Genomic DNA, 26,591 nt, shown 5'->3' with positions numbered 1-26,591 from the left:
TCCCTGTACATCCCGTGTGCTGGCATACCATACCCGTGTCTCAGTTAACCCTCCAGCCATCCTGCCAGGTGGGAAATGTAGTCCCCACTCTACAGAAGGGGAAAATGAGGTTCATAGGGGCCAGGTGCCTAAGACACAAAGAATTTAAGACTGAGGCAAGGTTCAAAGGCACGTCTCTTGATGCCAAGGCTCCTCATGATACTTTTCAGCCTTTGAGGAGTAGTGTGATCTGTGCTGAGACAGAAAGACAGGAGCACCGTGTCTGTGGGAGCCCAGGGGACCTCGAGCCTGGCCTTGGAGAGTCAGGGAAGGGTCCCTGGGGGAGTGATGGCAAAGGTGAGGAGCTGGTGTGCAAGAGGTGTGTGGTGGGATCAGGAGGGCTCGAGAGGTCTGAGGGCTCCGGGGGGATGGGGAACATCTATGTCTGGGAGAAGAGAGGTGGTCTTGAGCGAGAGACCCACAACTCAGGGCCTCAGGACCTGGTCTCTGAGGCTCCGATCTGCTGAGTTGGCCTCAGTGCCCATTTCACCCCCTCCAACCCCCGCTCCTGCTACTTGCCAGCAAATAACTTCTTATCTTTAAAGTCATTTAAAGCTTTACCTCTTCCAGCCTTCCCTGACTCCCCAGGCTAGGCTGTAAATCACCCACACCCTGTTCTGGTCTGCATTCCTCTTCTAGAGCGGAGACCTAGTGTGCATGTGGCTAAAAGCTAGAACTCCAGAGACAAGGTGACTATGTCACAGTGATGCAGCCAAACTTTGGTCTTAGGGGAGCTTGCAGAGTTTGGGGCAGGGGGGTGAGTTGAGGAGGGCGGTGTGGAGGAGGGCTCCTGTCTGAGTGTGTGGAACGAATGAATTTTGCTGAGCTCAGGTGAGCTGTGGCCCAGTGGGTTTGAGTCCTGGCTTTGCCACATAGTGACTCGGCGGCAGTGAGCTAATCTTGTTGCCCAATGTTTGGTCTGTTCCCAGCCTTCCCTACAAGGAGGAGGAGGAGTTACTGTCATCGCCACTCTCATCCTCTCCCCAGCCAGAACCTGAAGAGCCCCCGGACACCTTCCCCCGGGAGCCTCCCCAGCTCCTCTCTCCCACCCCTCCAGAGGTTCCCCCAAAGCCTCCTCGCCTGCTCCCGGAGTTCGGTGAGTGCCATAGCAGGCCTGGGCCCTGGGTGGGTGGCCTGGGATCTGGCCCTCGAGGAGTCTGCAAGGATGCAGGGTTGGCATTCCCCTTTCTGTTGGGCCCAACCAACGCCCCCCTGAGTGGCCCTGGACAGGTAAGTATCCACCTCTTCATTCTCAAAAAGAGATAACACCCACCTATTTGACCTACTGGCCGTTAGGTGTGGGCACATGGCAGACTTCCTGCGTTGCCCATGTTAAAGTCCGGGGGGGGGAGAGTATTTTCCATGGTCACAGTTGGTTTGCTACCCCTCGGATTATCTCCTTCTTTTGACTCTTGATTCATGTTGCCTTTTGTAGCCCTTTTTAGACAGTCCCCACCCCTGACCCCCCAAGCTTGCCGCCGCTTCAGTCCACTATGTGGTGTCCAGGCCCCCGATTGCGGTTCCATGAAGCCCCAAGAGTATAAATAGCACTTCCTGTCCCCTGTGCCTTTTTTTTTAAAGCAGGCCAGGCTGTGGGAGTGTCTCTCTCCCTCTGAGGGTGGCCTTTGTGATGCCAGTCCCAGGTGCCCAGGAAGGGAGGCCAGGCTCCTTGCCTGAGTGTCCCCCCACCCCTCTTTCTCCCCAGATGACTCTGACTACGATGAGGCCCCAGAGGAGGGGCCGGGAGCCCCAGCTGGCGCGATGACCAAGAAGGTGGGGCAGGCGGTGGTTAGGGTTTGGTCTGTCTGCTGTCAGTGTGGACGGTGGGCTGCCCAGCTGCCTTTCAGGCCCCGAGGACCACTAGATAGAGAAAGGGTGACCATTCCAGGAGAGTTCCCTTCCTCCTTCATTGTCTTGTCATGCAAGGGTCGGGGGTCAGACACAGGGTCCCCAGTCCCAGTGCTGGGCCAGAAATCTGGGGGGTCTGGCTTGTGGCTCCAGCTCCAGCCGTCAGCTGCATCTGGATGGCTGTGTGTGGCCTCTTCTCTCCCATGGTGTTTTGAGCATAGCTGTTTTAGAGTATCTGTTCCACTGTCTTTGTTTCACTTTCTGTGTTCCCGTGGCACCCCCTCTCTGAGTGTCGTAACTCTCCATCCCTGAGTCTCTCCGTGCATTCGTTTGTTTTTTTGTCTCTGATCTGGGCTGGTGTGACCCTGTCTCCCTGGGCCCCTGTGTAGTCTGCCAGCGGGGAGAGGGGAGTGTGAGGAAACAGAAGTGAAAGAGCTAAGTTGTGTGGGCCCAGAATGATGGAATGGACAGAAGGGGGCATGGCAGCCCCGAATGGGTGTCATCTGGGGGGTGAAGGGAAGCATGATGCTGAGTGGGTCTGGGGGGAGCAGGAGGAGCTTCCAGTGAGTCCGGTCCCTCGTGCTGTGCGTGTGGCCAGTCTGCTGAGCGAGGGGGAGGAACTGTCGGGGGACGACCAAGGGGACGAAGAAGAGGATGACCATGCCTACGAGGGCGTCCCCAAGTGAGTGTCCACCTCTCTTGGGTGGCTCTCCCATCCAGCACCCCCATCTCCTCAGCCCCCACTTCCCGGAGCCCTCACCTTGGCCCCCCCTCACTCCCCTTCCTCTTCCTCCAGTGGTGGATGGCACACCAGCAACCTGAGCTCATCCTTGCCCAGCAGCCTCCCGATCTCCCAGCTCCCACCCCACCCCATGGATCGATTGCCTGGGGCTTCCGCCCCCATCACGCAGGTCATCAAGGCTGGCTGGCTGGACAAGAACCCACCACAGGGGTGAGTTAAGCCCGTTGGGTCCTGCTAGTGCTTTGCATGGGGTGTGGATTGCTCTAGTATACTGGTGCCGTGGATCTGAAAACCAAAGGGGTCAAAGTTATTTGAGCAGGACTCCCTCCATGCCAACTATAACCACTGATGATTGCCATGAGACCTATGCTTTATTGGCCTTAATATGGGGAAGTCCCACTTTGAGTCCAGCTTCAGTCAGTCTTGCTGTAGGAAAAGTCCATCTTCTTAGTAAGCATTTGGGATCCTTCCTCTCTTGGACCTGGCTGTTCCTAACTTTGTGGCTAGGCTGGGGTATGTGCCTTTATGCCTTTGTATGTGGCTGCCAGAGCAGGCTGGGGTAATCCTGGAGTTCCTCCGCTAATGCCCAGTCCTTTGCTCTGTTGTTCCTCTGCCTCTGCCTCTCCAGATCATATATATATCAGAAGCGATGGGTGAGACTGGATGCCGATTACCTCCGATACTTTGATAGTAACAAGGTAAGGCCCGTGTAGGTCCCTGATGCGCTCCCCACCCCCGCCCCCTGTTCTAGCCTGGCCCACATTGAACCCAGGCAGAGCCCCTCCCCAGATGAGTCCTCACCAGTGCTCCAGTCTGACTCCTTAAGCCATGTTCTTCTGGCCCGTCAGCCAGCTATGGGCTGTGGCGGAGGTCAGCATTGGGGTTGTCTGTGACTACCTATGGGAGACGGGGCTGTAGCCTTCATATCAACTGAATTTGAGGGTCACTCAAGTGGGGTTGGCAGTACAGCTCCTCTCTCTTCCCCAGGATGCCTACTCTAAGCGCTTTATCTCTGTGGCCTGCATCTCCCGTGTGGCTGCCATTGGGGACCAGAAGTTTGAAGTGATCACGAACAACCGGACCTTTGCCTTCCGGGCAGAGAGTGATGGTGGGGAGCGGGGCAGGAAGAAGACTGGCTGTTTGGCTGGATAAGGGCTGGGAGAACCAGGGCACTTCTGCTTCCCCGCATGAGCCCCAGAGAGGAGCGAACCCTCTGTGAGGTGGGGGATGAGAGGGGGTACCCTCTGGCTGGCCCTGTGCTTGAGACACCCGCGAGTCCTCAGAACCACATTCCATTTACAGGGGGAAACTGTCTCAAATAGGCCAGGTGGCTTCCCCAGTTTTAAGCATCACAGCTGGGATTGGAGCCTGAGGTTGTTCAAGTCAGAGAACTCAGATATAGCCAGAGATAGGTGTGCCAGTCTGGACAGGCTTTCTTGTTCTTTGGGGGCCTTCTGCCAAGCTGAGCTGTAGCTGACTCCTTCCCCTTTGTCCACAGCGGAGCGGAAGGAGTGGATGCAGGCCCTGCAACAGGCAGTGGCCGACCAGCGTGCCCGGGCCCGGCTGTCTAGTGCTTCTCTGTTGGGTGTTCAAGGCTCAGAGCCACCTGACCGTGCTGGCAGCCTGGAGCTACGTGGCTTCAAGAATAAACTGTATGTGGCGGTGGTTGGGGACAGAGTGCAGCTTTACAAGAACCTGGAGGTACGAATGGGTGGGCTAGGCTGCTAAACCTCTCCCCTGCTCCATGCCCACCCTGGTCCCTTAACCCTGCTCTATACCCACCTGGTCCCTTAGCCCTGCCCCATGCCCAGCTGGTCCCTCAGCCTCTCCCTTGCCCACCTGGTCTTAGCCCTGTCCTTTTTCTTTCCCTCTTCTGACCAGGCCCAGACCTTTGCCTGCCCTCTTTCTCCTGTTAGCTCTGATCCCATCCCCTGCCTGCTCCCTGGGCATTACCCTCTCATCCTGTTGCAAATGGCCTCTGAGCTGGGGTCCATTTTCCCATGCCCAGATTCCTGAACCCTCCCTTATCTCCTTCCTAGCCACTTTGTAGTCCCTACAGTACTACCTCCCCCTCCCCTCTTCCCCTTTCTGGGCCTTGAGCTCCATCCTGCAGGCCTTGCCCTTACTTCTCCCCACCTGCCTGCCAGGAGTACCACCTGGGCATCGGCATCACCTTCATCGACATGAGTGTGGGCAACGTGAAGGAAGTAGACCGACGTGGCTTCGATCTCACCACCCCCTACCGCATCTTCAGGTGAGAGTCTCTGTCACACACCTCTCTTTACGTCCTACATTATTTCCTTCTTGCATATGTGGGAAGCTGCCCCTTCTTCCAGGATGGATTTCTTCTTCCTTCTTAGTCCTGCGCACTCCTGCTTATCATATACTTTCACTCGCTGATCTTCTTTGGCCCCTTCCTTCTAAGAAGTCCCACTCTTGCCCTACCCAGCAACTGGCCATCAGTGCCCCCACCCACTGCCCCTTCCCTGGCACAGTGCTCGCAGGGTTGCCCATACTGGCTTTCTGCACAACCCACTCACCCTGCTGTCCCCTCTGGTCTGCCCTGCTCCATCAAAAGTGTTCATCTGTCATCAGTACTTGGTTGAGATCAAAGGATGCTCTTTTTTTCTCTTTCCTGGTACCTATCCTGGATACTACTCCCTGAGCCTGCAAGACTCTACCGTCTTGGTTTCCTCTCTCAGCTGTCTCTCTGTGGTCTCTCTCTGTTCCTTGTCCTTTCCCTGGGCAGGCTCGCCATTCTCAGGCCTTCAGTCACCACCTCCGAGGCACTGTGTCGCACCTGGTTCAAATCCCATGTACTAGTCAGCTTTGCTGCTACGACAGAATACCACAGACTGGGGGGCTTAACAGCAGACATTTATTTTCTCACAGTTCTGGAGGCTGGAAGTCCAAAGTCAAGGTGCTGGCAATGTTGGTCTCTCTTCCTAGGTTGTAGATGGCAGCCTCCTCACTGTGTCCTCACACGGCCTTTCCCCTGTGTGCATGTGGCAGCAGAAGGCTGTCTGGCTTCCCTTTCAGTCTTGTCGGATTAGAGCCCCAGTCTTAAGACATTGTTTAACTTGAATTACCTCCCTAAAGGCCCATCTCCGGATGCAGTCACATTGGGGTTAGGGCTTCACCCTGTGAATTTTAGGAGGAGACGATTCATTCCATACCATCTGGGATGATACATACTGCTGTATGATCCGGGCAGACCACTTAGCCTCTCTGCGTCTCAGCTGCCTCCCCCGTGTGTAGGACCCTGGCAGTCTCTGTAAAGCTGTTATCTGGCATGATGTGCAGTGACTGCTTAGTCAACACTGACCTCACGAGCAACCCCCCGCCTCTGGTCCCATCATCATTGCCTTTGCTCTCAGCTCAAATCTCTGTGTAGACCTGCATGTTTAATAGTTTTATGGACATTTTCCCCCTTTAACTTCCTCCTGAACTCACTGTTCTTCCTGGGCCCCCATCTCATCCATGGGGACCCTGTCTCTCCTACTCACCACTGTGTTAACCCATCATCACCCGTGTGTCACCTCCATTGCTCTCACCTCCATCTGGTCCCTCCCCTCTGCCCCTCGCCATCTTGCCCTGGGCCTACGAGCCCTCTGGCCCCATGCCTGCCTCTCTATGACCACCAGAGGGGATTTTTTTCTTATTTCTTAGGTTTTATTTGTCCATTTCTAGTTTTTGAAGCAATCTTTGATGACATTCTTGGCCTAAGATTCTTGGCCATCATCCTTAACTACCTCAGAACTGCACCCAACCACTTTCTGGAGTTTCCCTTCTCTGTCCGTTGTATAGGGGCCTGGCCATTCACTGAGTTTCTCATCATCAACCTTAATTAGGTTGACTTGGTGTTCAGCACCAAGGGCTTCCACCAACCTGACATACGTAGGCTCATGCAATTGGATGCAAGCACATGAAGAGGAACTTAGCACCTGACTAAGGCCTTAGCAACTTTGCAGGTTCCACTGCTAGGCCTTCGTACATGAGGGTCGTCCTCAGTACCTTTCAGAAAGCAGTATTAACATCGATTATATCTGCAGCAGCAATACCTTCTTTGGCCATAATGGGGGTTTACAGATGGAGTCAAGCCTTGAATGCACACACGCAATTCTAGGGCGACAGGGAAAGAAAGAGCCAGAGGGGAAGACATCTGTTTCCTTCTGTCCTCCTGACTGAAACCCTGCGCTGCTTCTCCATTGTCCTTTGGGTGCATTTTGACCCCCTAGCACAGCCTTGCCCCTGTCTCTCCCAGTCACCTTGCTGCCAGGGTGCCCATCCTGCCCACAGGTCCTGGAATACCCCGTGTGCCCTCCTGCCCCTTTGCACTTGCTGTTCCCTCTGTCTTGAATGCCCTTCCACCTCTTTATCTGACCAAACCTTTGTCATCTGTCAAGTCTTAGCCCAGGTATCATTTTTTCCCAGCAGGCTTTTCTACACCCTGGGTGGGCGAGTCCCTCCCCCGGCCCTCACGCGTCTTTCAAGTTCATGGTGTCCTTGCCTTTGTCCACACCCACCTTCCTCACAGACCCAGCATGCCTCCCTCTTCTGACTATGAGCTGTCAACACCTTGTTCCCCCGCACTTCACGCTGTGCCCTTTTATGCTTGTCCCCCATCCCCCAGAGCCCTCGTTCACAAGCCTCCCTCCCTCCCTCCATTTCTGTGTCCTCAGCTTTTCAGCTGAATCAGAACTAGAGAAGGAGCAGTGGCTGGAGGCCATGCAGGGAGCTATTGCCGAGGCCCTGTCTACCTCGGAGGTGGCCGAGCGCATCTGGGCTGTGGCCCCGAACAGGTTCTGTGCTGACTGTGGGGCTCCCCAGCCCGACTGGGCCTCCATCAACCTCTGTGTCGTCATCTGCAAGCGCTGTGCAGGTCTGTGGGGTGGGGAGGGGGCCTGGGCCACGCCATGGCAGGGCTGGTGGGCTGGCGTGTTGGGTAGTAGGCGGTCTGTCTGGCCGGAGGGGCTGGAGTGAAGATAGTAGAGATTGTTTATGAAGTTGCACTTGTGTGCCAAGCCTCTCCCACTGGGATTTAAGCCGCATCCTTACATTGCAGGGCAGGAATTTAACTTCTCACGTCATGGGTGGGGCACTGAGGCACAGACAGGGAAAATGGCCGGTTCAGGGTCATCTGGAAAGTGAGTGAGTCTTGGTTTTAGCCGAGGCCTCTTGCGGTCCAGCATCCCTGTCCCATCAGAAGGGTGGAAGGAAGCCAAGCAGGAGGGGCTCGCAGGGGCTGGGAGGAGGGAGAAGCTGATATTTCATCTAGAGGGGGATGGGAGACAGCGGTGGGGGCTGGGGAATTGGTCAGATTTGAGCATCAGACCCTGGCTGTTTGGAAGCTGAGTTAGAGGGGGACTAGTAAGGAGGCTGCTGCTAGAGGGGGGAGAGAGGGGGAGAGTGAGAGAGAGCGAGCAAGCGAGTGAGCAAGCGTGCTTGCCTGGGGAAGCAATGGAGAGAATTCAATAGATGTTTAAGATCTATAGTGTAAAATTCCCAATGACAGATTAGATGAGGAGGAGGAGAAGAAAAGAGAGTGGAACTCAAGATTCATTTATCTATTCAATCAGCACTTATTGAAGGTCTATGATGTGTCAGGTGCTGGGAATTTGGCACCCTTAAGAGCTAACAGTGTCCAGGTGGCAGCTTTGGGTGGCTGGAGGTGGGGACCTAGGGGGAGGAACAGTCTGGGGAAATTTCTGAGTTTAGTGGAAAACTCTGAAGACTCTGGGGTGGGCAGACGTCCAGGAGGCCTTGGGCTTTGAGGTCCGGCTGCAGAAAAGCAATGACTGGATTGGAGAGCAGCTTTAGGAAGGCATCAGCTCACGGAGGCTGAGGGTGACTGGGGTGGGCAGGATACAGAGGAGGTGCGGCCAAAGCCAGAGCCAGGCAGTTCCAGGCACTCTAGGCCCTCAGCCCCCTCCCTTCTCTGTGGGTCCCTCATGGGTCCCTCATGGGTCGTGTAGCTGAGCAGGGTTGCAATTTATCCAGCCCTGACTGCCTCGCTCTTTCACTCCACAGAGATTTATTAAGTGCTCACTATGTGCCAGGCTGTGTCCTGGGCTCTGAGGTTAGATGCTAAAGCAGGCAATCAAGGTTCCTGCTCTCAGGCAGCTTACATTCTAGAAGGAAGAAGCTGAAAATACATACTACAAACCGATAGAGGAGTCAGGTAATAACAAGTGTTAGGCAGCGAATGTTGGTGGTAAGCCGTCTCAGGAGGTTTGAACGTCAGGAGGGGGCCCCCTGGAGATGGGGGAAGAGAGTCCAGGCAGAAAGAACAGTGGGCACAGAGGCTCTGAGGCAGGAATGAGCATAGAAGATTAGAAGAGGGGGGAAGCATGAGCTGAAGCTGGAGGAAGAGCAGGTAAAGAATTTAGATCTACGTAGAATGTTAAAGGGGACATTTGAGATGATCTAGTTTACAACCCTTTCCCCAACCTCTTCCTGTTTTAATACCAAAAGAACTTTGGTGAACAGATTTCAGATGCAGCTGAAGTCCATGAACTACAGAAACCTTCTAAAGCAGTCTAAAAGTTTACTTGTGTTTGGGATGGTTTGGAACCTAGAATTATAAATGAAATCTTTCTTCTCTACCAAAAAAAAAAAAAAGAATTTAGATCTAATTTTGGGGAGCCATTGGAGGGGTTTGAAGGGATTTGAAGCAAGGGAATTTGCATTTTTAAAAATTGATTAGAGAGACGGAATGGGAGGGAGAGAGACTTGTTGTTCCACCCTCCATGCATTCATTGGTTGACACTTGAATGTGCCCTGACCGGATCTACCGACCAACTGGCAACCTTTTAATATCAGAGTGGGAAGATGCTCTAACCACTTGAGCTACTTGGCCAGGGCAGGAATTTGCATTTTAAAGCGATCACTCAGGCTGGGCTGTGTGGAGTGGCTTGCAGGGAGCCAGGGCTGGCTTAAAGGGGGCCGGCTCGGGGCTGCTGCAGGAGCCTGGGGGCTGCTGGCTGGGCTCAGTCCCGCGGTGCGCGGAGCAGTGATGTGCAGCTGGCTCCTGGAGCTGTGTGGGGGTGGAGCTGCAGGCCTAGCGCCCGGGTGCTGCTTGTGGCTTCTCCCATCTGCCCCTGGGTGAGCACTGGGGGCTGGGGTGGGGCAGGATGTGAGTGCTGTATGAAGGAGCGTGCCCAGAGGACCCAGTCTGGCCCTTTGTCTACAGGGGAGCACCGTGGCATGGGTGCTGGCATCTCCAAGGTGCGGAGCCTGAAGATGGACAGGAAAGTGTGGACGGAAACACTTATCGAGGTGGGGAGGCCCCTGCCTGTCACCTGTATTTGGGGGCTAGCTGCTATCTGGGTCTCTCAACCCCATCCCCCAACCTGACAGACTCCAGCACCCTGGAACTAAAAGAGACCTTTGGGATCAACTAGTGGGTGTGGATTTTGGAAAAGCTGGTTTTTGGCAAAGTCAGCAAACTAGCCAGTGAGCTAAGAATGTTTTTACAGTTTTGAAGGGTAGTTAAAAAAAGAAAAAAAACAGGTAAAAGGACTATTCAACAGAAACTGTGTCCTACAAAACCTAAAATATTTACTTCATTTCATCTCTACGCACATGGGCCAGTATGTTTAGTGTGTGAATATGTGTGTTTAGGGGCACGCACTCATATATGTACATTTGTACTTGGGGTTCCCAAGTACAATAGATGTAGTAGTTATAGGGGAGAACCTGCAACAGGTGGCTGGACCTAGGGCCTTCCTGACAGCCCCAGCCGCGCTGCAGACCCCAGAGCAATGGGAGTGTCACGTTCCCTGTGAGTTGGGGTTACAGTTCCCAATTTACAGGTGCAGACGTTGAATCCCAGGGAGAGAAAATGACTTGCCCAAAGTTACGGGGTGAGTCTGTAGCGGCAGGGGCTATTTCTGCTTTGTTCTCTGCTGTGACCCTAGCACCCCACACAAGACCTGACAAAGAGGCTGGAGTGGGGGTGGGGTGCTGAAATGGCGGTGGAAGAGCTAATCAGCAGAGTGAAAGAATGAACAAACTAGACCCCTGCACTCCCCCAGAGTCCGCTCCTGCCCCTCTTCCCCTGCAGGAGCCCAGGTGATGGTTGTAGGGCTCAGCCTTGCAGTGCCAGGAACAGGGGCCTGTGGCTGGATTCTGGAGCTGTGTGGGAGCAGAGCTGCAAGCCCAGCCCCATGGAATGTCCTAGAGGAATATCAGGGAGGGGAGCCGATTCCAAAAATCCCTGCCCACCCCATTGGCTGACAGGTTAGCCACCACCCACAAGCTGTGGTAGCCTCAGGAATAGAGTTCCAGATGTGGGACTGGCTGGGGAAAGAGCAAGGCCCCCAACCAGGTGCCAGACCTGGGGTGTTCACCTGTCAGACTGTCTGCCTCTTCTCCTGTCAGTGAGCTGAGGAACCGGGCTCAGGTCCAGGGTTGATGAGGGAGCACCCAAGGCCACCAACAAACAGGCTGCCCCTCAGCTTCTCTGATGGGAAAGCGGGCAAGTGACCTGATTTCCCAGCCATAAAGTTTTGCAGGGCATGGGGCCCTGGTCATAAGCTGCCTCTAACCTCTTGCTCACATTCACAGCTCTTCTTACAGCTGGGCAATGGTGCTGGGAACCGCTTCTGGGCAGCCAGCGTGCCCCCCAGTGAGGCCCTGCAACCCAGCAGTAGCCCTGGTGCCCGGCGGTGCCACCTGGAGGCCAAATACCTCGAGGGCAAGTACCGCCGCTACCACCCACTCTTTGGCAACCAGGAGGAGCTGGACAAGGTCAGGTCACTGGGCCTCCGAGACCCCTTAAGAGCACCCCCTTTTCCTTGCACTGTCTGGGTCCCTTGAGACCACCCCTTTCCTTCCTGTCCCCATCTTTTCCACCAGCTCTGTGTGATGAGCTGGCCCAGAGGACAGAAGGGCCCTACCTAAGCCACAAGGAAAGTTGGGGCAAAGCAAGGAGGAGCCAGGCCTGCACCTTGGACCAAGACTATGTCCCCAGCATCTGTCTGCCTCCCTCCCCAGCTGATTCCTCTGTCTCCGCACCCTGTCCTGCTCCTTCTGTATCCTGCCAAAAGGAGTGAACTTGATGGGGATGCTATTTCCTGTCAGGCTCATGAAAAACAGCTGGCCGCTCTGACCCCCCCCCCCCCCCCATCCACACCCCACTCAAGATGAGGCCCCGTTTGGGCCCCAGGCCCTGACAGGCTGGGAGCCAAGCTCTGGGTCCTGGCTGGCTCGGGCAGAGCGGGAGGTAGCCGGCTCCCAACGGGGGGATGCCACTTGTGACCTCTGGTTGGCCTTCAGCCCCTCCCCCAAAGCAGCCCCGCCCAGGCAGGCTCAGTCCAGCTAGAAGCCCAGTGGGAGCCGGGCCTCCACCTCCCAGGAACCCCCAGGCGTCCAGCCCCCAGTCCAGCCCAGTTCGACTTGCCAGCTAGGAGGGGCGGCAACTCCCATTGGTCGGGAGGGCTGGGCAGGCGGTGAGGAATTCAAATGTGGGAGGAATTAGTTACAAAGCACCCCCTTCTGCCCTTGCACAAGGCAGAGGCAGCTTGAGATCCTCTAGAGAACAGGCTTGGCAGCTCACGGGGTCCTGGGGGCTGCCAGCAGGGGTGAGACCTGGGATGTTGGGACCCCGGCCTCTGCTGGGCACCCCTGCCCACCCTTTCTCCCCATGGCTTTTTTCTTCCTCCTCTTCTCCCCTCTGTCTTTCTTCTTCCTTATTCTTTCTTTCAGTGTGAGGATGGGCCCCCAGACCTGGGCGCCTCCTTCCTTTTCCTGCCTCCCCTCACGACCCCCTTTCCCACTGGCCCCACTCCTGCTGGGACTGACCCTTCCTCACGCCCCTTCCCTCCCCTCAGGCCCTGTGTGCTGCAGTCACCACCACAGACCTGGCTGAGACCCAGGCACTCTTGGGCTGTGGCGCTGGGGTCAACTGCTTCTCAGGAGACCCTGAGGCCCCCACACCCCTGGCTCTTGCAGAGCAGGCGGGGCAGGCGCTGCAGATGGAATTCCTTCGGAACAACCGGACCACGGGTGAGCAGCTGGTGGGACAGTCCTCCTTGAGGGATGGGGCCTCCCTGCTGCTGGGGTCTGGTCCTTTGCAGGGGATGCCAGATGGGGGTCTGCAGGGCTGTGGATCGCCCTGTGAGGTTTGATTACGTGAGCTATAGTTGCAGTTCCTTGAGGGTCCTGGAGCAACAGTGTGTAATTTGGGGTGTGTTTGGGTTTGCATGTCAGTGTCTGTTGGTGCATCTGGCTTCCCCTTCATATGTGTAGCCCTTTGTGTCTCTGTCTGTGCATCTGTGTATTTGTCGGTCCCTCCCTGACCCATAGAGTGGGCCTTCAGTGTTGAGGGCTTTGGGGTTTGTGTGTGTGTATGTAGAATGTGTCTGTGTTGCTGTATGTGTGTTGGAGGGTGGGTGTTGCATTTCTCGGTGTGCAGGTGACCCATGGCAGCAAGCCCGTCTGCTGCTCTGTCTGGGCGGGGCTCTGTCTGACACAGGCTGAGGTTGGGTCACACTTGGCTCCCATTCTTGGGGTGGGTGAGGAGGGAACAGTGGGGGTGAGCACTACCGGTCCTGGCCTAGGGCTGGCCTCTGGGGCCACATTCTAGGACTGAGGGAGGAGCTCCGCAGCCAGGGCTCTGGGCTCAGGGCCACCGGTGGGTGGGGTGCGCTGGGCTGGAGAGAGCCCAGGTGTCCAGAGAGGCACAGGAGACCACCCAGCTGGCTTGGGCTTTGGGACTGCCGGGAGCGGGGCTGAAGGCAGGCTGCTTCCTTAGGCTTTGCATCATCTGGGATAAACCTCCCTTTGGGGATTGTTATCGAGTTTGCCCAAGGCCCCCCTCGTCCTAGTGTGCTGGCCCTCTGCCTCAACAGACAGCAGGGAGAGTGGGCTGGGCCTGGCTGGGGAGCCAGGGCGACTTCCGGGTACTGGACCTGGGCTTTGGAGCAGGGTGGAATTTGCATATGTGGAGAGACGTGAAGAATGGCTGGGGCAAAATCCTGGATGTTGCAGTGAGAGCCTGAGGGTGCTAGTCAGGGGAACCAGGGCTAGTGACTTAAATGCAAGCCTGGATGCCCAGCCTAGGTGGGGGTGAGGGAGGCACCCTCGGATGGCAAGCAGGACCAACCGTTCTCCCCCCACCCCTCCCTAAAAGAGGTACCTCGGCTGGATTTGATGAAGCCCCTGGAAAAGCACTACTCAATTGTCTTGCCAACTGTGAGCCACAGTGGCTTCCTCTACAAGACCGCCTCTGCTGTCAAGCTGCTGCCGGACCGTCGTGCCCGGGAAGGTGGGTGCCCGGGAAGGCGGGTGCCCGGGAAGGCGGCATTCTGGCATGGCAGCAGGGCCAGAGAAGCCAGGGCTGGCCAGGTTGGTGGCTCACAAGGGTTCCGTGTACACTCTGGCCATCACCCTGGAGAGCTTCCTGGATATAGTCTCTAGTACACAGTAGGTACTTAATAAATGGGATGGTCAGGATATGAGTGGGGCATAGCTCTGCTTGTTTCCTTTAGACTAAGAAGCCTTTATTGAGCACCTGCTGGGTGTGGGCCCTGTGCTGGGTGGGCATCTGGTAGTTGGAGCCCATGGGTGCTAGGAAGTTTGAGGACTAAGCTTAAAGCACCGCCCCTCTCTCATCTCTGTGTCCCGTTTGCATCCCAACTCAGAGCAATTCCAGTCCTTACCACATCCCACCGGGCCTCCACGTTACTGCCCCGCCCCCGCCCCCCTCACTCACTCTACAATAGCCCTTGCTGGCCTTCTTGCTGTTTCTCAAACAGGCATATTCACTCCCCCCAAGGCCTCTGCATTCGCTGTGTCCTCTGCCCAAAATGCTTTTCCCCAAATACCTGCTTGGTTAGTCTATTGTTTCAGTTGGATCTCTGTTTAAATGTCACTTCATCCCCAACCATTTTATCCAAAATAGCACTTCCTATTTACCCTACTTTTATACCATTTTTCCAACAATCTGTTTATAGGTCTGTTTATTGATTCTCTGAGCCCTGCTGAAACATAAGCTCCTCTTGGTCACCACTGTAGCCTCCGGAGCACTTGGCAAATGTCTGCAGGGTAAAGAGTGACTGAGGCAGGGCTGGTTCTCCTAGAGGGAGCCCAGCCTGGGGGGCGGGTGTGAGGCACACCGCCCTCAGGGCCAGTGTCCTGTTGTCTAGATAGGATGGAGGGACGGACGGAGAGACGGTCTGCTGGGGGAACACTGCTCACTGCATCCCTCAGCATTCCTGGGCGAGGCCCTCCTGCTCCCAGGGAGACTTCTTTGGAACTTGGTGCCAGTGCCGGCATCACCTCGCCGGCCCTGGGGCACGGTCCCAGCCCACCTCTCTCTGCCTGGCCATGTCATTTATGTAACTGCCTGAGTCATCCTTTTTGTCCTGGGTGCCAGGAAGCCCTGAGCCAATGTGAAGCTCAGTACTATGAACTAAATGAGTCTGAATGGCCTTGGCATTCTGTTCTTTCTCCTACCTTTCCTGGGCCAGGTTCCTATTTCCATTCCTGTATGGAATCTTGTTAGACTCCTTAGAGCCATTATAAGAAGAGACAGAGATTTTTTATTTCATTTTTTTTGTATTTCCTTCTAGTATTTTTTATTGTATATTTTTCCATTGCCATTTAGTCCCCTTATACCTCCTCCTCCAGTAATCACCTCACTGTTGTCTATGTCCACGAGTCCTTTTTCCTTTTCGCTCAGTCCCTCCACCCCCTTCTCTCCCCACCCCCGCAGCTGTCGGCCTGCTCTCCATCTCTGACTCTGTCTCTAGTTTGCTTGTTAGTTCAGTTTGTTCATTAGATTCCACATATGAATGAAATCATATGGTATTTGTCTTTCTCTGACTGGCTTACTTTACTTAGCATAATATTCTCCAGGTCCAGCTATACTGTCACAAAGAATAAAATTTTCTTCTTTTTTATGGTTGATTAGTATTCCGTTGTATGAATGTCCCATAGTTGTTTTATGCAATCATATACTGAGGGACACTTGGGCAGCTTCCATATATCGGCAGTTGTAAATAATGCTGCTCTGAACATAGGGGTGCTTATGTTCTTTTGAATTAGTGTTTTGAGTTCCTTTAGATATATTCCCAGAAGTAGGATTGCTGGATCAAAAGGCAGATACATTTTTAATTTTTTAAAGTGTCTCCATACTGCTCTCCACAGTGGCTGCGCCAGTCTGCACTCCCACCAACAGTGCAAAAGGGTTCCCCTTCCTCCACATCTTTGCCAGCACTTGTTGTTTGTTGATTTATTGATAATAGCCATTCTGACAGGTGTCAGATGATATTTCACTGTGGTTTTAATTTGCTTTTCTCTGAGGATTAGTGACATTGAGCATCTTTTCATATGTCTATTGGATATCTGTATGTCCTCTTTGGAGAAGTGTCTATTCAGGAGGCAGATTTTAGAGCAGTGGTGGGTGCTTCTGGCAAAGGAGGGTGGGGTAAGGAGGGGGAGGGATGCACAGAAGGCTTCCTATGGCTTTTTTTAAAATTGATTTTTAGAGAAAGAGGAAAAGAGGAAGAAACATTGATGTGTTCCACTTATGTATGAAATCATTGGTTGATACCTCTTTAAAAAATTATATTTTATTGATTATGCTATTGCATTCTCCTAATTTTTCCCCTTTGCCATCCCCCACCCAGCACCCTCCACTCCCGCAGGCAGTCCCCCCACCATTGTTCATGTGCGTGAGTCATGGGTATAAGCTCTTTGGCTATTCCCTTTCCCATACTGTATTTTCCATCCCCTCAGCTATTCTATAACTACCTATTTGTACTTCTTAATCCCCTCAACTCTTCACCCATTCCCCCACACTGCCCTCCCATCTGGCAACCATCAAAATCCTCTCTGTATCCATAATTCTGCCTCTGTCCTTGTTTGCTTAGTTTGTTTTTTAGATTCAGTTGTTGATAGATGTGTTTTTATTGCCATTTTATTGTTCATAGTTTTGATCTTCTTCTTTTTCTTAAATAAGCCCCTTTAACATTTCATGTAATAATGGTTTGGTGATGATGAACACCCACTCTACTGTTGTTTCCTTGTAAATTGTTCTTTATTTCAATTAGTGTATCCTTCATTTCTGATTGGATCATTTTTGTGCTATTTAGGTCCTCACGAAGTTTCTTAGCATTTTTATAACCAGTGTTTTCAACTCTGCATCAGATAGATTGCTTATCTCTGTTATGTTTAGTTCTTTTTCTGGAGTTTTGATCTGCTCCTTCATTCGGGCCATGTTTCTTTATCTCCTCATTTTGGTAGCCTCCCTGCATTTGTTTCTATATATTAGATAGAGCTGCTTTGACTCCATGTCTTGGTAGTGTGGCCTAATGTAGTAGGTGTCCAGTAGGGTCCAGTAGCACAGCCTCCCTTATCACCCACGCTGGATACTTGAGGCGCACTCTTCATGTGGCTGAGTACACCTTCCTCTTGTAGTTGAGACTTGATTGCTGTTGGCAGGTCAGTGGTAGGGATTTATCCAGGCCAATCAGCTACAAGGACTGGCTGTGATCACTGACCACCAGCTTCCACTCTCCGTGGAGGATCAGCTGTGCAGCGACAGGGTGATGGTGCTCCTACGTGGTCCGTAGCTGTGTGCAGGCTCTGGGGTTTCCATAGTGGTACATCTGGTATTTCCTGGATGGTGCAGGCCAAGGTCAGCACCCACCCGTGTTTTGCCCAGGGCCACCCTGCCTGAGCTATAAAGCAATCTGAGGTGGCTGGTACTTGTGCTGGGCTTGGAGATTCCCAGGCAAAGCCAAGCTGTTAATCTAGGCTGCTGCTAGTGTTGGGCCTGGGGCCTCTTAGCCAGAAGTACAGGGGCTGGGGGCTCACTGATTCTGGCTGTTGCTTTTTTGATAGGATTTAGGAAGTTGTGAAGCATGAGTCAAGACCAGCCATTCATATGGAAAAGTCATGTTAACAGCTTGAGTGGGCCCTTAAGTTGGGTGGGATGGAGTCTTGGGGGATCTCCAGGTTGGAGCAAACGGTGTTAGCCAGGTTGATGGTGGCTCAGATATGGCACCAGCCTGTTGGCTCCGTGGCTTTGTGCAGTGAGGGTTCCGACAAGGGACAGTGGCCTTTGCTCACCTTTCTGTCTGGGAGAAACCTGTCACGCAGCTCTCACCTTGATGCCAGACACTTCAGTTCCTCCCTGTGTACCACTGGTGCTGGAGCTCAGAGAGAGTGTATCTGAGTAAGTCTGTGTGGGGGTTCTTTAAGAGAAATTGCTTGGGACTCTGTAGTGTCTTCCACTGACTCAGTCCCTGCTAGTCTTTTCAGCCAGGAGTTATGGGGACTTACCTTTCTGGCATTGGAACCCCGGGCTGTGGGTCTTATGTGGGGCTGGACTCCTCCGTCCCACGATATCCCTCCTGAATTTTTATCCAGTACATGGGGATGTAGGACCAGCCCATTTCACGTCTCTGACCTCTTGCCAGTCTGGGGATGTGGTTTCTTTAATTCTGTAGTTGTCAGACTTCCATTCAACTTGACTTCTGGCTGTTCTGAGTGATGGTTATTCTCTAATTTAGTTGTAATTTTGATGCGATTGTGCAAGGAGGCAAGTCACGTTTACCTTTGCTACCATCTTGACTAGAAGTCCTCAAACTGCTCTCATTGGTTGATTCTTGTATGTGCCCTGACTGGGGATCAAACCTTTAACTTCGATGTGTCCGGATGATGCTCTAATCAACCAAACTACTCCACCATGGCTCTAATTGCTTTGGACTGGGCTTGAAGGATGAAGGGTGTGGGGAGAGAACAGGATGAACAAAGGCAGGGAGGTTGGGCATGTGCCCAGGAGTGGTCAAAGAGGGGGCTAGAGAGGTGGGAACAGGTAGACCCCACAGGGCCTTAAATACCAGGCTGAGGGGTATAGACTTTGTCCTAAGGACAATGGGGGTGGGTAATGGCAGGATTTGGAGCAGAGGAAGGACAAAATCTGGTTTTGCTAGGTCATTTTTGAATCTTAGAAGAAGCAAGGCTAGGAGAGTAATGAGACTGCTGCAGAGGTCCAGGGGGGAAGCATGGGCTGGGCTGGCGGGGCTGCAGGGAGGGGTGCGGAACGGGGGTGGGGGTCTTGTGAATTAGAATGAAGAGGACACGGACCAGGTTCGTGTGGGAGCCCAGGGAGGACGCAGACGCGGTTTTCAGGTGAGGGCGGATGGCTCCCTCACGGTTCCCCTGACCAACTTCTCCCCAGAGTTCAGCCGACGCTGGTGTGTCCTTAGTGACGGGGTCCTGAGCTACTATGAGAATGAGCGGGCAGTGACCCCCAACGGGGAGATTCGGGCCAGCGAGATTGTGTGCCTGGCAGTGCCCCCTCCTGACTTCCATGGGTGAGCATCCCTGGGTAGAATCGCAGACTATCATTGCTGTCAGGTCCAACTCTCCCTCCCTTCCCCTCATTGGGAAGATGGGGAAACAGGCCTAGAGAGGGGGAGGACCTCCCCAGGGTCACATAGCAAACTAGGGCTGTACAGGGGCCCGAACCAGGATCCTGAGGGTCTAGCCTAGGGCTTTCCCACCAGTTCTCAGGGGGCCAAGTGAGGGTGCTCGCAAGGATAGTCATGGGCTGCGGGGCAGGGAATACCAATGATGCAGAGGGCAGGGCTGGATGGGGTGGGCCTGAATCCTGGCCTGTGTATCTACAGCTTTGAGCACACCTTTGAGGTATACACAGAGGGAGAGCGACTGTACCTGTTTGGACTGGAGAGTGCGGATCTGGCTCGTGAGTGGGTCAAGTGCATTGCTAAGGTGGGCCTGGGTTAGCAGGAGGGTATGAAGGGAGTCCTACAGGGCGTATGGTGGGACCTCCTGGCAGATCCCATGTATCCCAGCTCCCCCAGGATGGAGAGCAGCCAACGCAGTGCAGGCTCTCAGGCCAGGGGCCTACTCTAACCTGTCACACTCTGCGGGGAGGTCAGGAGACCTACCTCAGCTGTGTGAGCCTTGTGCTCTGCAGGTGCTCAGTACGTGTTTCATAATGAATGACAGCCATCTTAGGAGGGACAGTGCTGCTTCCAGGGGGAGTGATCTCCTTGTCCTGGAGGAAGGAGGCAAGGAGCCTGCAGAGGAGAGCTCTGCCCAAGGGACTAGAGTCAGGTGCCCTCTGGGGTCCCCCGTGCTTTAAGGGCCTGTGACTCTTCTATCATCCCCTTGTTCATTCATCAGTTGTCTGTGCAGCTCCTGGTGGTCATTCCTCAGAGCCCTGGGGGCCCAGATGAATCAGCAGTCTTGGCTCTGGCTCTTCGATAGCTCCCATGCTGATGGGGGAGACAGACAGGGCTCAGAAAGCAGTGACAGTATAATCAGTGCTACAACAGAGGGCAAGAATGCTTTGGCACCTTGGGGGCGTAGAGAAGGGACATCCTTCTCTGGTGTCCGGGGAGGTTTTCAGAGAAGGGAACATCCAAGTGGGTATGATGCGGGGCATGATATACTTGAGTTTGTTCACTCTGCTCCCTTCTGCCCCGAGGAAGAGAGAGGAGGCAGCTGGGTGGGCAATGGGCATGCACCCACAAGCCAAGGACGGAGGTGTCTGGGCAGGTAGTGCTGAGGGCTGATGCAGCCTCTGGCCTCCCCCACCCAGGCGTTCGTGCCTCCTGTGGCTGAAGATCTGCTGGCCCGGGATTTTGAGCGGCTTGGGCGCCTACCTTACAAAGCTGGTTTGAGCCTACAACGGGCCCAGGAGGGCTGGTTCTCTCTCACCGGCTCTGAGCTCCGTGCCATTTTCCCAGACGGGCCTTGCGAGGAGCCACTGCAGCTGCGGAAACTGCAGGAACTTTGTGCGTGGACCGAGACCTGGGCCCCAGCCTCCAGGACACCGTATCCTGGGCCCCCATTTCCCCAGCCCCTCCCTGGAAGTCTGAATGCTACCCTGTCCTGGCCAGAAGTAGCCAACCTGCCCTCTCATACTCCATCCTGTCCTTGGTGGGTGGGTCCCAGGGGTGTGTGTTTTCAGAGAGACTCAGGAGGGAGCACATTGGGGACCATGAGCAAGGCCTGGGCCTCACTTCCACTGGCTCCTCCGCAGCTATCCAAGGGGACAGCGAGAACCAGGTGCTGGTGCTGGTGGAGCGAAGGAGGTGAGCCCTGGCCTCCCTGAGGGGCTCCGAGAAGCCTGTGGCATTCCAACTGGCCTGGGGCGGTGGGGCAGGTGCAGACCCTCAAGTGACTGACTGTCCTGGGCCCAGGACACTGTATATCCAGGGAGAGCGGCGGCTGGACTTCACGGGCTGGCTGGGGGCCATCCAGAAAGCAGCAGCCAGCTCGGGGGACACGCTGTCAGAGCAGCAGCTGGGAGACTCGGACATCCCAGTGATTGTGTACCGTTGTGTGGACTACATTACACAGTGCGGTGAGCTCTGGCCCCATGATACTGGCTCTGGCCGTCCCAGGGTGACACTCACCTCCTGCCCTGAGGCCCAGCCTTGCCTTCCCAGGATCCCTGTGAAAGTAGCTCGGAGCTCCAAGGCCTTGCCCCATGACAGTGCCCTAGGCCCCTCAGTTTTGCCCCGCCCCCAGCTCAGCCCCATCCCTCTCCAGGCCTGACTTCCGAGGGTATCTACCGCAAGTGTGGACAGACTTCTAAGACACAGCGGCTGCTGGAGAGCCTGCGGCAAGATGCTCGCTCTGTGCGCCTCAAGGAGGGCGAGCAGCATGTGGATGACGTCTCCTCCGCGCTCAAACGCTTCCTGCGAGACCTGCCTGATGGGCTCTTCACTCGAGCCCAGCGTTTGTCCTGGCTGGAGGCCTCAGGTGGGCCCTGCCTCCCATGTTTAGCCTGAGATCCAGGCCAGTGCTGCTAACTTGTCCATTCCTATCTCAGCATTCTAGCCACTCCCCATTGTGTACTTGGGCTCTATATGCCCCAGTGGACAGGCTCCAATCTTGTCCCTCCCTCCTGTTTCTCATTCCTGTTGCCACTCCACACATAGATGGCAACTCCTGAGTGCCTGGTAGGATGTGACTGGAGGGGACTGGGAGTACTGTTCCCTGGGCTGATAGGCAGAACAGCCGGCGGGTTGGGATGAGGAGGCGGTTATGGGGGTGGGGGTGGCAATCCTGACCTGATCTCTCTCCCCCCACCCAGAGATTGAGGATGAGGAAGAGAAGGTCTCCAGGTACCGAGCCCTCCTGGCACGTCTGCCCCCAGTCAACCGGGCCACGGTAAAGGCCCTTATCAGCCACTTGTACTGGTGAGGAGCAATCCTATTGGGAGGCTTTGGGGGGATGAGGTGGAGAACATTTTTCTACTCCCAACCCTGCTCGCTGCCCTCCCCTGGGAACCAGGTAGGCTTGGGAACTGAACGTTGACTTACGATGTCTCCTGATATTCAACACTTTGTCTTTCCAACTTATTTTCTGCAGGTGGGAGAGTAGAGTTAGGGGCCAGGGGACCTTGGCCAGCTCTCCCAGTTTTCTGGCCCTACTCTTTCCAAGGACCCAAGACATGGCCAGAAAGATTGTCCCCATTTCCCCTTAATTAGAGCATTTAATTGCTCTGACCAGGACCTTTCCTGGGCTCACTCCAGTCATGGACCTGTCAGGAACTGGGAAGATGAGGTGGGGAAGTTCTGGACTGGACTCCTTACTCAAAGTCTCCATTCTTCTCTCTCCAGCGTCCAGTGCTTCTCAGATACAAACCAGATGAACACCCACAACCTGGCTATTGTGTTTGGGCCCACACTCTTCCAGACAGATGGGCAGGACTACAAGGCTGGCCGTGTGGTGGAAGACCTCATCAGCCACTATGTGGTGGTGTTCAGTGTGTGTACCCAGCCAGTAGGTGGTGGGGCCAGGGTTGAGCCTCCTGGGTGGCAGTGACCATCTGTCTCTGTCCTGCCCCCCTTCCCAGGTGGACGAGGAGGAGCTGAGGAAGCAGCGGGAGGAGATCACTGCCATTGTAAAGATGCGGGTGGCTGGCACTGCCAGCGGGACCCAGGTGAAGGACGGGGCCTGGGGTGGGGAGCTCAGGCCACCCACCTGCACCCACTTCCCAGGCATCCAGCCCTCTCTCCTTACAGCACGCCGGTGACTTCATCTGCACGGTGTACCTGGAGGAGAAGAAGGCAGAGGCTGAGCAGCATATCAAGGTGGGGGCAGGGGACCTAGAAGCCAAATGGCCAGAAGAGTGAGGCTGGGCCAGGCACAGGCTCATATGGCTAGGGGAGCAGAACTTCCATCCCAAAGGGAGCCCCGGGTTAGGACTGTCGTCTGGGTGGTGCTTGGCCTGTCCCTTCCCTGCTTCCCCACTCATCTCACCAGGAACACTCAGAGACACCCCCCTGCACCCCAGGACTCCAGAGGGCCCTGAGAGGGGTGGGCTCAGCCGCTGGATCACAGAGCAGGGTTGTGGAGGCAGGAGATAGGGTAGGTTGATCTCTTCTCCTTGGTCATCGCAGATCCCGGCATCCATGACAGCTGAGGAGCTCACCCTGGAGATCCTGGATCGCAGGAGTGTGAGCATCAGGGAGAAGGACTATTGGACTTGCTTTGAGGTCAATGAGAGGGAGGAGACAGGTGAGTGGTCACCGGGTTTGGTGCAGGATATGGTACCAGCCTGTCCTTGCCTGGGCTGCAGCCCGTTTGTCTTCCCCTGCCCTGAATTGTGGGGACAGTGGCGGTGAAGGGGGCTTTGGATGAGAGATGTTGCTGTCACACTGTGATCTCAGTAATGATAGCAACAGCGTACAGTGGTGCTTCCGGTTGCGGTTGTAGTGCCGCTGACGGGAGGGGCAGTGAAGGGGATAGATGGTGTCGGCCATGAGGATGTTTTCCCAGGTGTCGATGAGAATGACGTTGCTTGCAAGGGTAACGGTGCTGAATTTCTTGATGGAATCGCAGGCCCTGTTGGCGGTGAAGGGGGCAGTGGTTGGTGATGGCCATGCAGGAGGGGCGGCTGGGCTGGTGGTGTAGGTGGGGGTGGGTGCGATGGTGTGACGGGGCCATGGTAGTGGGGGGGAGTGATGAAGGCATTTTAGGGGGCCTTGATGGCTGTGGCGGGCGAGGGTCTCTCTGTTCATTTGTTATGTTACCTGTGGAGTGCGAAGCCCTGCGCGGGGGACGCAGACGCAGAGGCCCTCCCCTCCTAGGGGTTAGTCTGGTATGGAATAGGCACATCGATCCTGTGATCACCTCAGAAAATGTACAGCTGCAGCTGTGTCTACTGCTGTGCGGGCGAGGGCCACCAGGCCTCCAGGACGGATAGCCGCGTCTTTGGCTTTGGGGTCTCTGCACGAGGAGGTGAAGGAAGAAAAGGGGTTACCTAGTGAAGAGGGGGTGGCAAGTGCTTCCAGGCGATGGGAACAGCTGGGCAAAGGCCCTGTGGTGGCCAGAGGCAGCGCCCTTTCAGTGAGCGTGACATGAGGGCAGTGAGGGGGGCTGCGACGCAGAGGCCGAGGAGGCCGCTCGGGGCCCGGGCCCTGACGGCAGTGCAAGGCCGGTGAAGGGTTAGTGATCGGGAGTTTGAAAGGACGGCTCCTTGCTGCGAAGGGGAGAGCGGTGGGAAGCGGGGGGTGAGAGCACATGCAGGGGTCACTTCGACGACCACAGTATTGGTCTGAAGAGAAGATGGTGACATGGAGGCAGGGGCAGCAATGGAGATGGGCAAAAGCAGAGATTCGACCTGTGGAGGGAGGCTGAGGGGGCGGGAGGTGGTGTTGCGCTGGGGCGGCCTGGTGGGTAGGGCTGTGTTCCCCCATGAGGACAACGGGAGAGCTCGCTGGCTTGGTTTCGGACACGTTGGGTAGGAGCAGCTTTGGTTCCAGCAGGATGTGTGTGCCTGAAGCTCGGGTGTGGGAAGGTGGTCATGGTGTGACGTGTGGCGGTGCTGGACGGTGGCGGAGTGGATGGCGCTGGTGGACCTGCAGGTGATGTGTGTCCCTGTGCCAGCCTCTGCTGTCAGGCCACGTGGCCCTGGTGACAGTGGGTGTGACCTCTCCCCAGAGCGCCCCCTGCACTTTGCGGAGAAGGTGCTGCCCATCCTGCACGGGCTGGGCACAGACAGCTACCTGGTGGTGAAGAAACACCAGTCCATGGAGGCCATGCTGCTGTACCTGGGTAGGTGGTGTGCCAGGGTGGGCGGTGTGCCGGGGCGGGCGGCGCCTGCAGGGCTGGATGGGTTGGTGGGTCCTTCCATTCAGAGCTGGGGCAGAACCTCGTGGTGCCAGGGAAGAGCGGCTCAGGCAGTGGGTGTCAGACGGGCAGGCTTCTTCGGAGGCTGGGGCAGGATGGGGCACTTTCCTTCATCTTGGGACCCTACCCTGGGTGTCTGGGCTCATGGGTAGGGGGCTGGTGTAGTCCATGCCCACTCCAGTGCCCCCCCCCCCAGCCAGCCACGTGGGCGACACCAAGCACGGCATGATGAAGTTCCGAGAGGACCGCAGCCTCCTGGGCCTGGGGCTGCCCTCAGGTGGCTTCCATGACCGCTACTTCATCCTCAATAGCAGCTGCTTGCGGCTGTACAAGGAGGTCCGGGTAAGTGGCCCCACTGGGTCCTGCCTTGTGAAGGGCACCTGTACCCGAGTGCGCACAGACACCCACGCACAGGCCTTCCCTTGGGTTGCCAGTGGGAGCATCCCTACTGAGGCCTCTTGGGCCAACACAGCAGTGGGGAGAGTTGGAGACTCAGGGATGTGGCCCTGGGTGGCTACCCTGCTCTGTTCTGCCGTCCCACCGGGCCCTGGTACCTGGATGCCATCACGTCAGGCATGTGCCTCCTCACCTGTGCCTGTGCCTTACTGGCACACACAAGAACATGCTACATGGTGGCAGCCCACGTTGCGGCCCGTGCATGTCTTGTGGCTCACAGGTCATATCCCCTCTTGCCCACTCTGTCCACATGCTGGATGTCTTCCCAGACCAGGCCCCGTCCTGGCAACCTTTTCCCCCAACATCTTTTGCACACACATGCCACATCCTGCCATGCACCGCAACACACACCGTCCTGGCTCTGGACCTGGGCCTCCTTCTTCTGTAACCCTGATCCTCTATCAAACAGAGCCAGAGGTCGTGGAACGGGGTCCCTGAGACCGTGAGTAGCTGCGGGCCAACTGCCAGCTGCCTTACAACGCCTGGGGGCAAAGAGAGCCTGGTGGGAGCACAGGGACACAGCCGGGGCTCCTGGCCATCCCGAGGCGTGGATCCCTGCTCTCTTGCCTATCAGCACTGCTTCCCCCCGCCAGGGGGCTTGTGGCCTAGGCTCCTGTCTTTCATTCCCAAGTCTGTCCCAAAGTCCTTTCCCCAAGGTGGGAGTCCCCCATCAATAGGATGCTCTAGAATTTTCCAAAGAACTCGGTTTGGTAGCTGTGGAGCCAGTAACGGACGCTCCTAGGTTTGAATAGAGTACTGATTCTCATCTCCTGCCACCTCTAGCCACCCTCTTTTTAACTCTGGAGAGAATTCCAGGGTTATCAGAATGTCCTGTCTACTGTCCGGATCCTAAAATGCCAGGGTGGGGCTGCAGAGGCTTGTGGCGCATTCCTGACCTTTGGTCGGAGTTCCCTGTTCGCCCCCCTGGCCAGTTGCCAGCCCTTGTTTGCATACCCCTGGGAGAGGAGAGCTCATCCACTCCTCCCATGGGACTGCCCTGGACCTAGAGGGGTACTTCTGCCTGCGAGAAAGCCCTCGCATAGATTCAGCTGAGAATATGCCTCCTGTGACACCCCTGTGGGTACCAGCTGTGCCTCGGTCCACAGGACATGGATGTCCTGCAGAGACAGACAGCAGAAATGTGTTCCCAAGCCCAGAGCTGGAGCTAGTCTGAGCTCCCACGGCCACCCCCACCCGTGTCTCCAGCCCTTCCTGCCCTTTCATCTCCTGAGAACATCCGGACAGGCCTGGCTGCCATGGAGGAAGCAGAGCAGATAGAGCACAACCCGCACCTCCCTTTGCACATTATATTCCTCTATTCAGGCAGCCTGGGCTTCTGCTGATGCTTGTAGGGAATGCCTCTTCTTCTATCCTTTGC

At 55.5% G+C, this 26,591-nt stretch overlaps 1 protein-coding gene and 1 pseudogene across 3 annotated transcripts in view; one reads left to right on the top strand and one right to left on the bottom strand.

The window, feature by feature from the left end:
• The window catches only part of ARAP1 (ArfGAP with RhoGAP domain, ankyrin repeat and PH domain 1), a 65,103-nt gene that overhangs the window by 32,591 nt on the left and 5,921 nt on the right, over positions 1–26,591 (top strand). For 2 of the 3 annotated variants that reach the window (XM_054576231.1, XM_054576233.1), the window contains 27 exons: positions 969–1,135; positions 1,745–1,812; positions 2,439–2,569; positions 2,684–2,839; positions 3,258–3,327; positions 3,617–3,737; positions 4,128–4,330; positions 4,777–4,883; positions 7,312–7,511; positions 9,822–9,907; positions 11,198–11,380; positions 12,463–12,637; positions 13,764–13,898; positions 18,822–18,957; positions 19,273–19,375; positions 20,211–20,406; positions 20,655–20,706; positions 20,815–20,978; positions 21,167–21,379; positions 21,714–21,819; positions 22,243–22,390; positions 22,479–22,565; positions 22,648–22,716; positions 23,026–23,143; positions 24,569–24,682; positions 24,954–25,099; positions 25,623–25,655. In XM_054576231.1, coding sequence (XP_054432206.1) covers positions 969–1,135; positions 1,745–1,812; positions 2,439–2,569; positions 2,684–2,839; positions 3,258–3,327; positions 3,617–3,737; positions 4,128–4,330; positions 4,777–4,883; positions 7,312–7,511; positions 9,822–9,907; positions 11,198–11,380; positions 12,463–12,637; positions 13,764–13,898; positions 18,822–18,957; positions 19,273–19,375; positions 20,211–20,406; positions 20,655–20,706; positions 20,815–20,978; positions 21,167–21,379; positions 21,714–21,819; positions 22,243–22,390; positions 22,479–22,565; positions 22,648–22,716; positions 23,026–23,143; positions 24,569–24,682; positions 24,954–25,099; positions 25,623–25,655 — 3,487 coding nt within the window. The remainder of the gene's footprint in view (positions 1–968; positions 1,136–1,744; positions 1,813–2,438; positions 2,570–2,683; positions 2,840–3,257; positions 3,328–3,616; positions 3,738–4,127; positions 4,331–4,776; positions 4,884–7,311; positions 7,512–9,821; positions 9,908–11,197; positions 11,381–12,462; positions 12,638–13,763; positions 13,899–18,821; positions 18,958–19,272; positions 19,376–20,210; positions 20,407–20,654; positions 20,707–20,814; positions 20,979–21,166; positions 21,380–21,713; positions 21,820–22,242; positions 22,391–22,478; positions 22,566–22,647; positions 22,717–23,025; positions 23,144–24,568; positions 24,683–24,953; positions 25,100–25,622; positions 25,656–26,591) is intronic. The other variant, XM_054576232.1, reaches the window with a different exon arrangement.
• LOC129072728 (40S ribosomal protein S12-like) lies at positions 6,316–6,703 on the bottom strand (annotated as a pseudogene).

Source organism: Pteronotus mesoamericanus, unplaced genomic scaffold, assembly GCF_021234165.1.
Source record: "Pteronotus mesoamericanus isolate MK-2021 breed Mesoamerican mustached bat unplaced genomic scaffold, CSHL_Meso_final contig_33, whole genome shotgun sequence".
Classification (NCBI taxonomy): Eukaryota; Metazoa; Chordata; class Mammalia; order Chiroptera; family Mormoopidae; genus Pteronotus; species Pteronotus mesoamericanus.
This window is presented reverse-complemented; position numbering and strand designations above follow the sequence as displayed.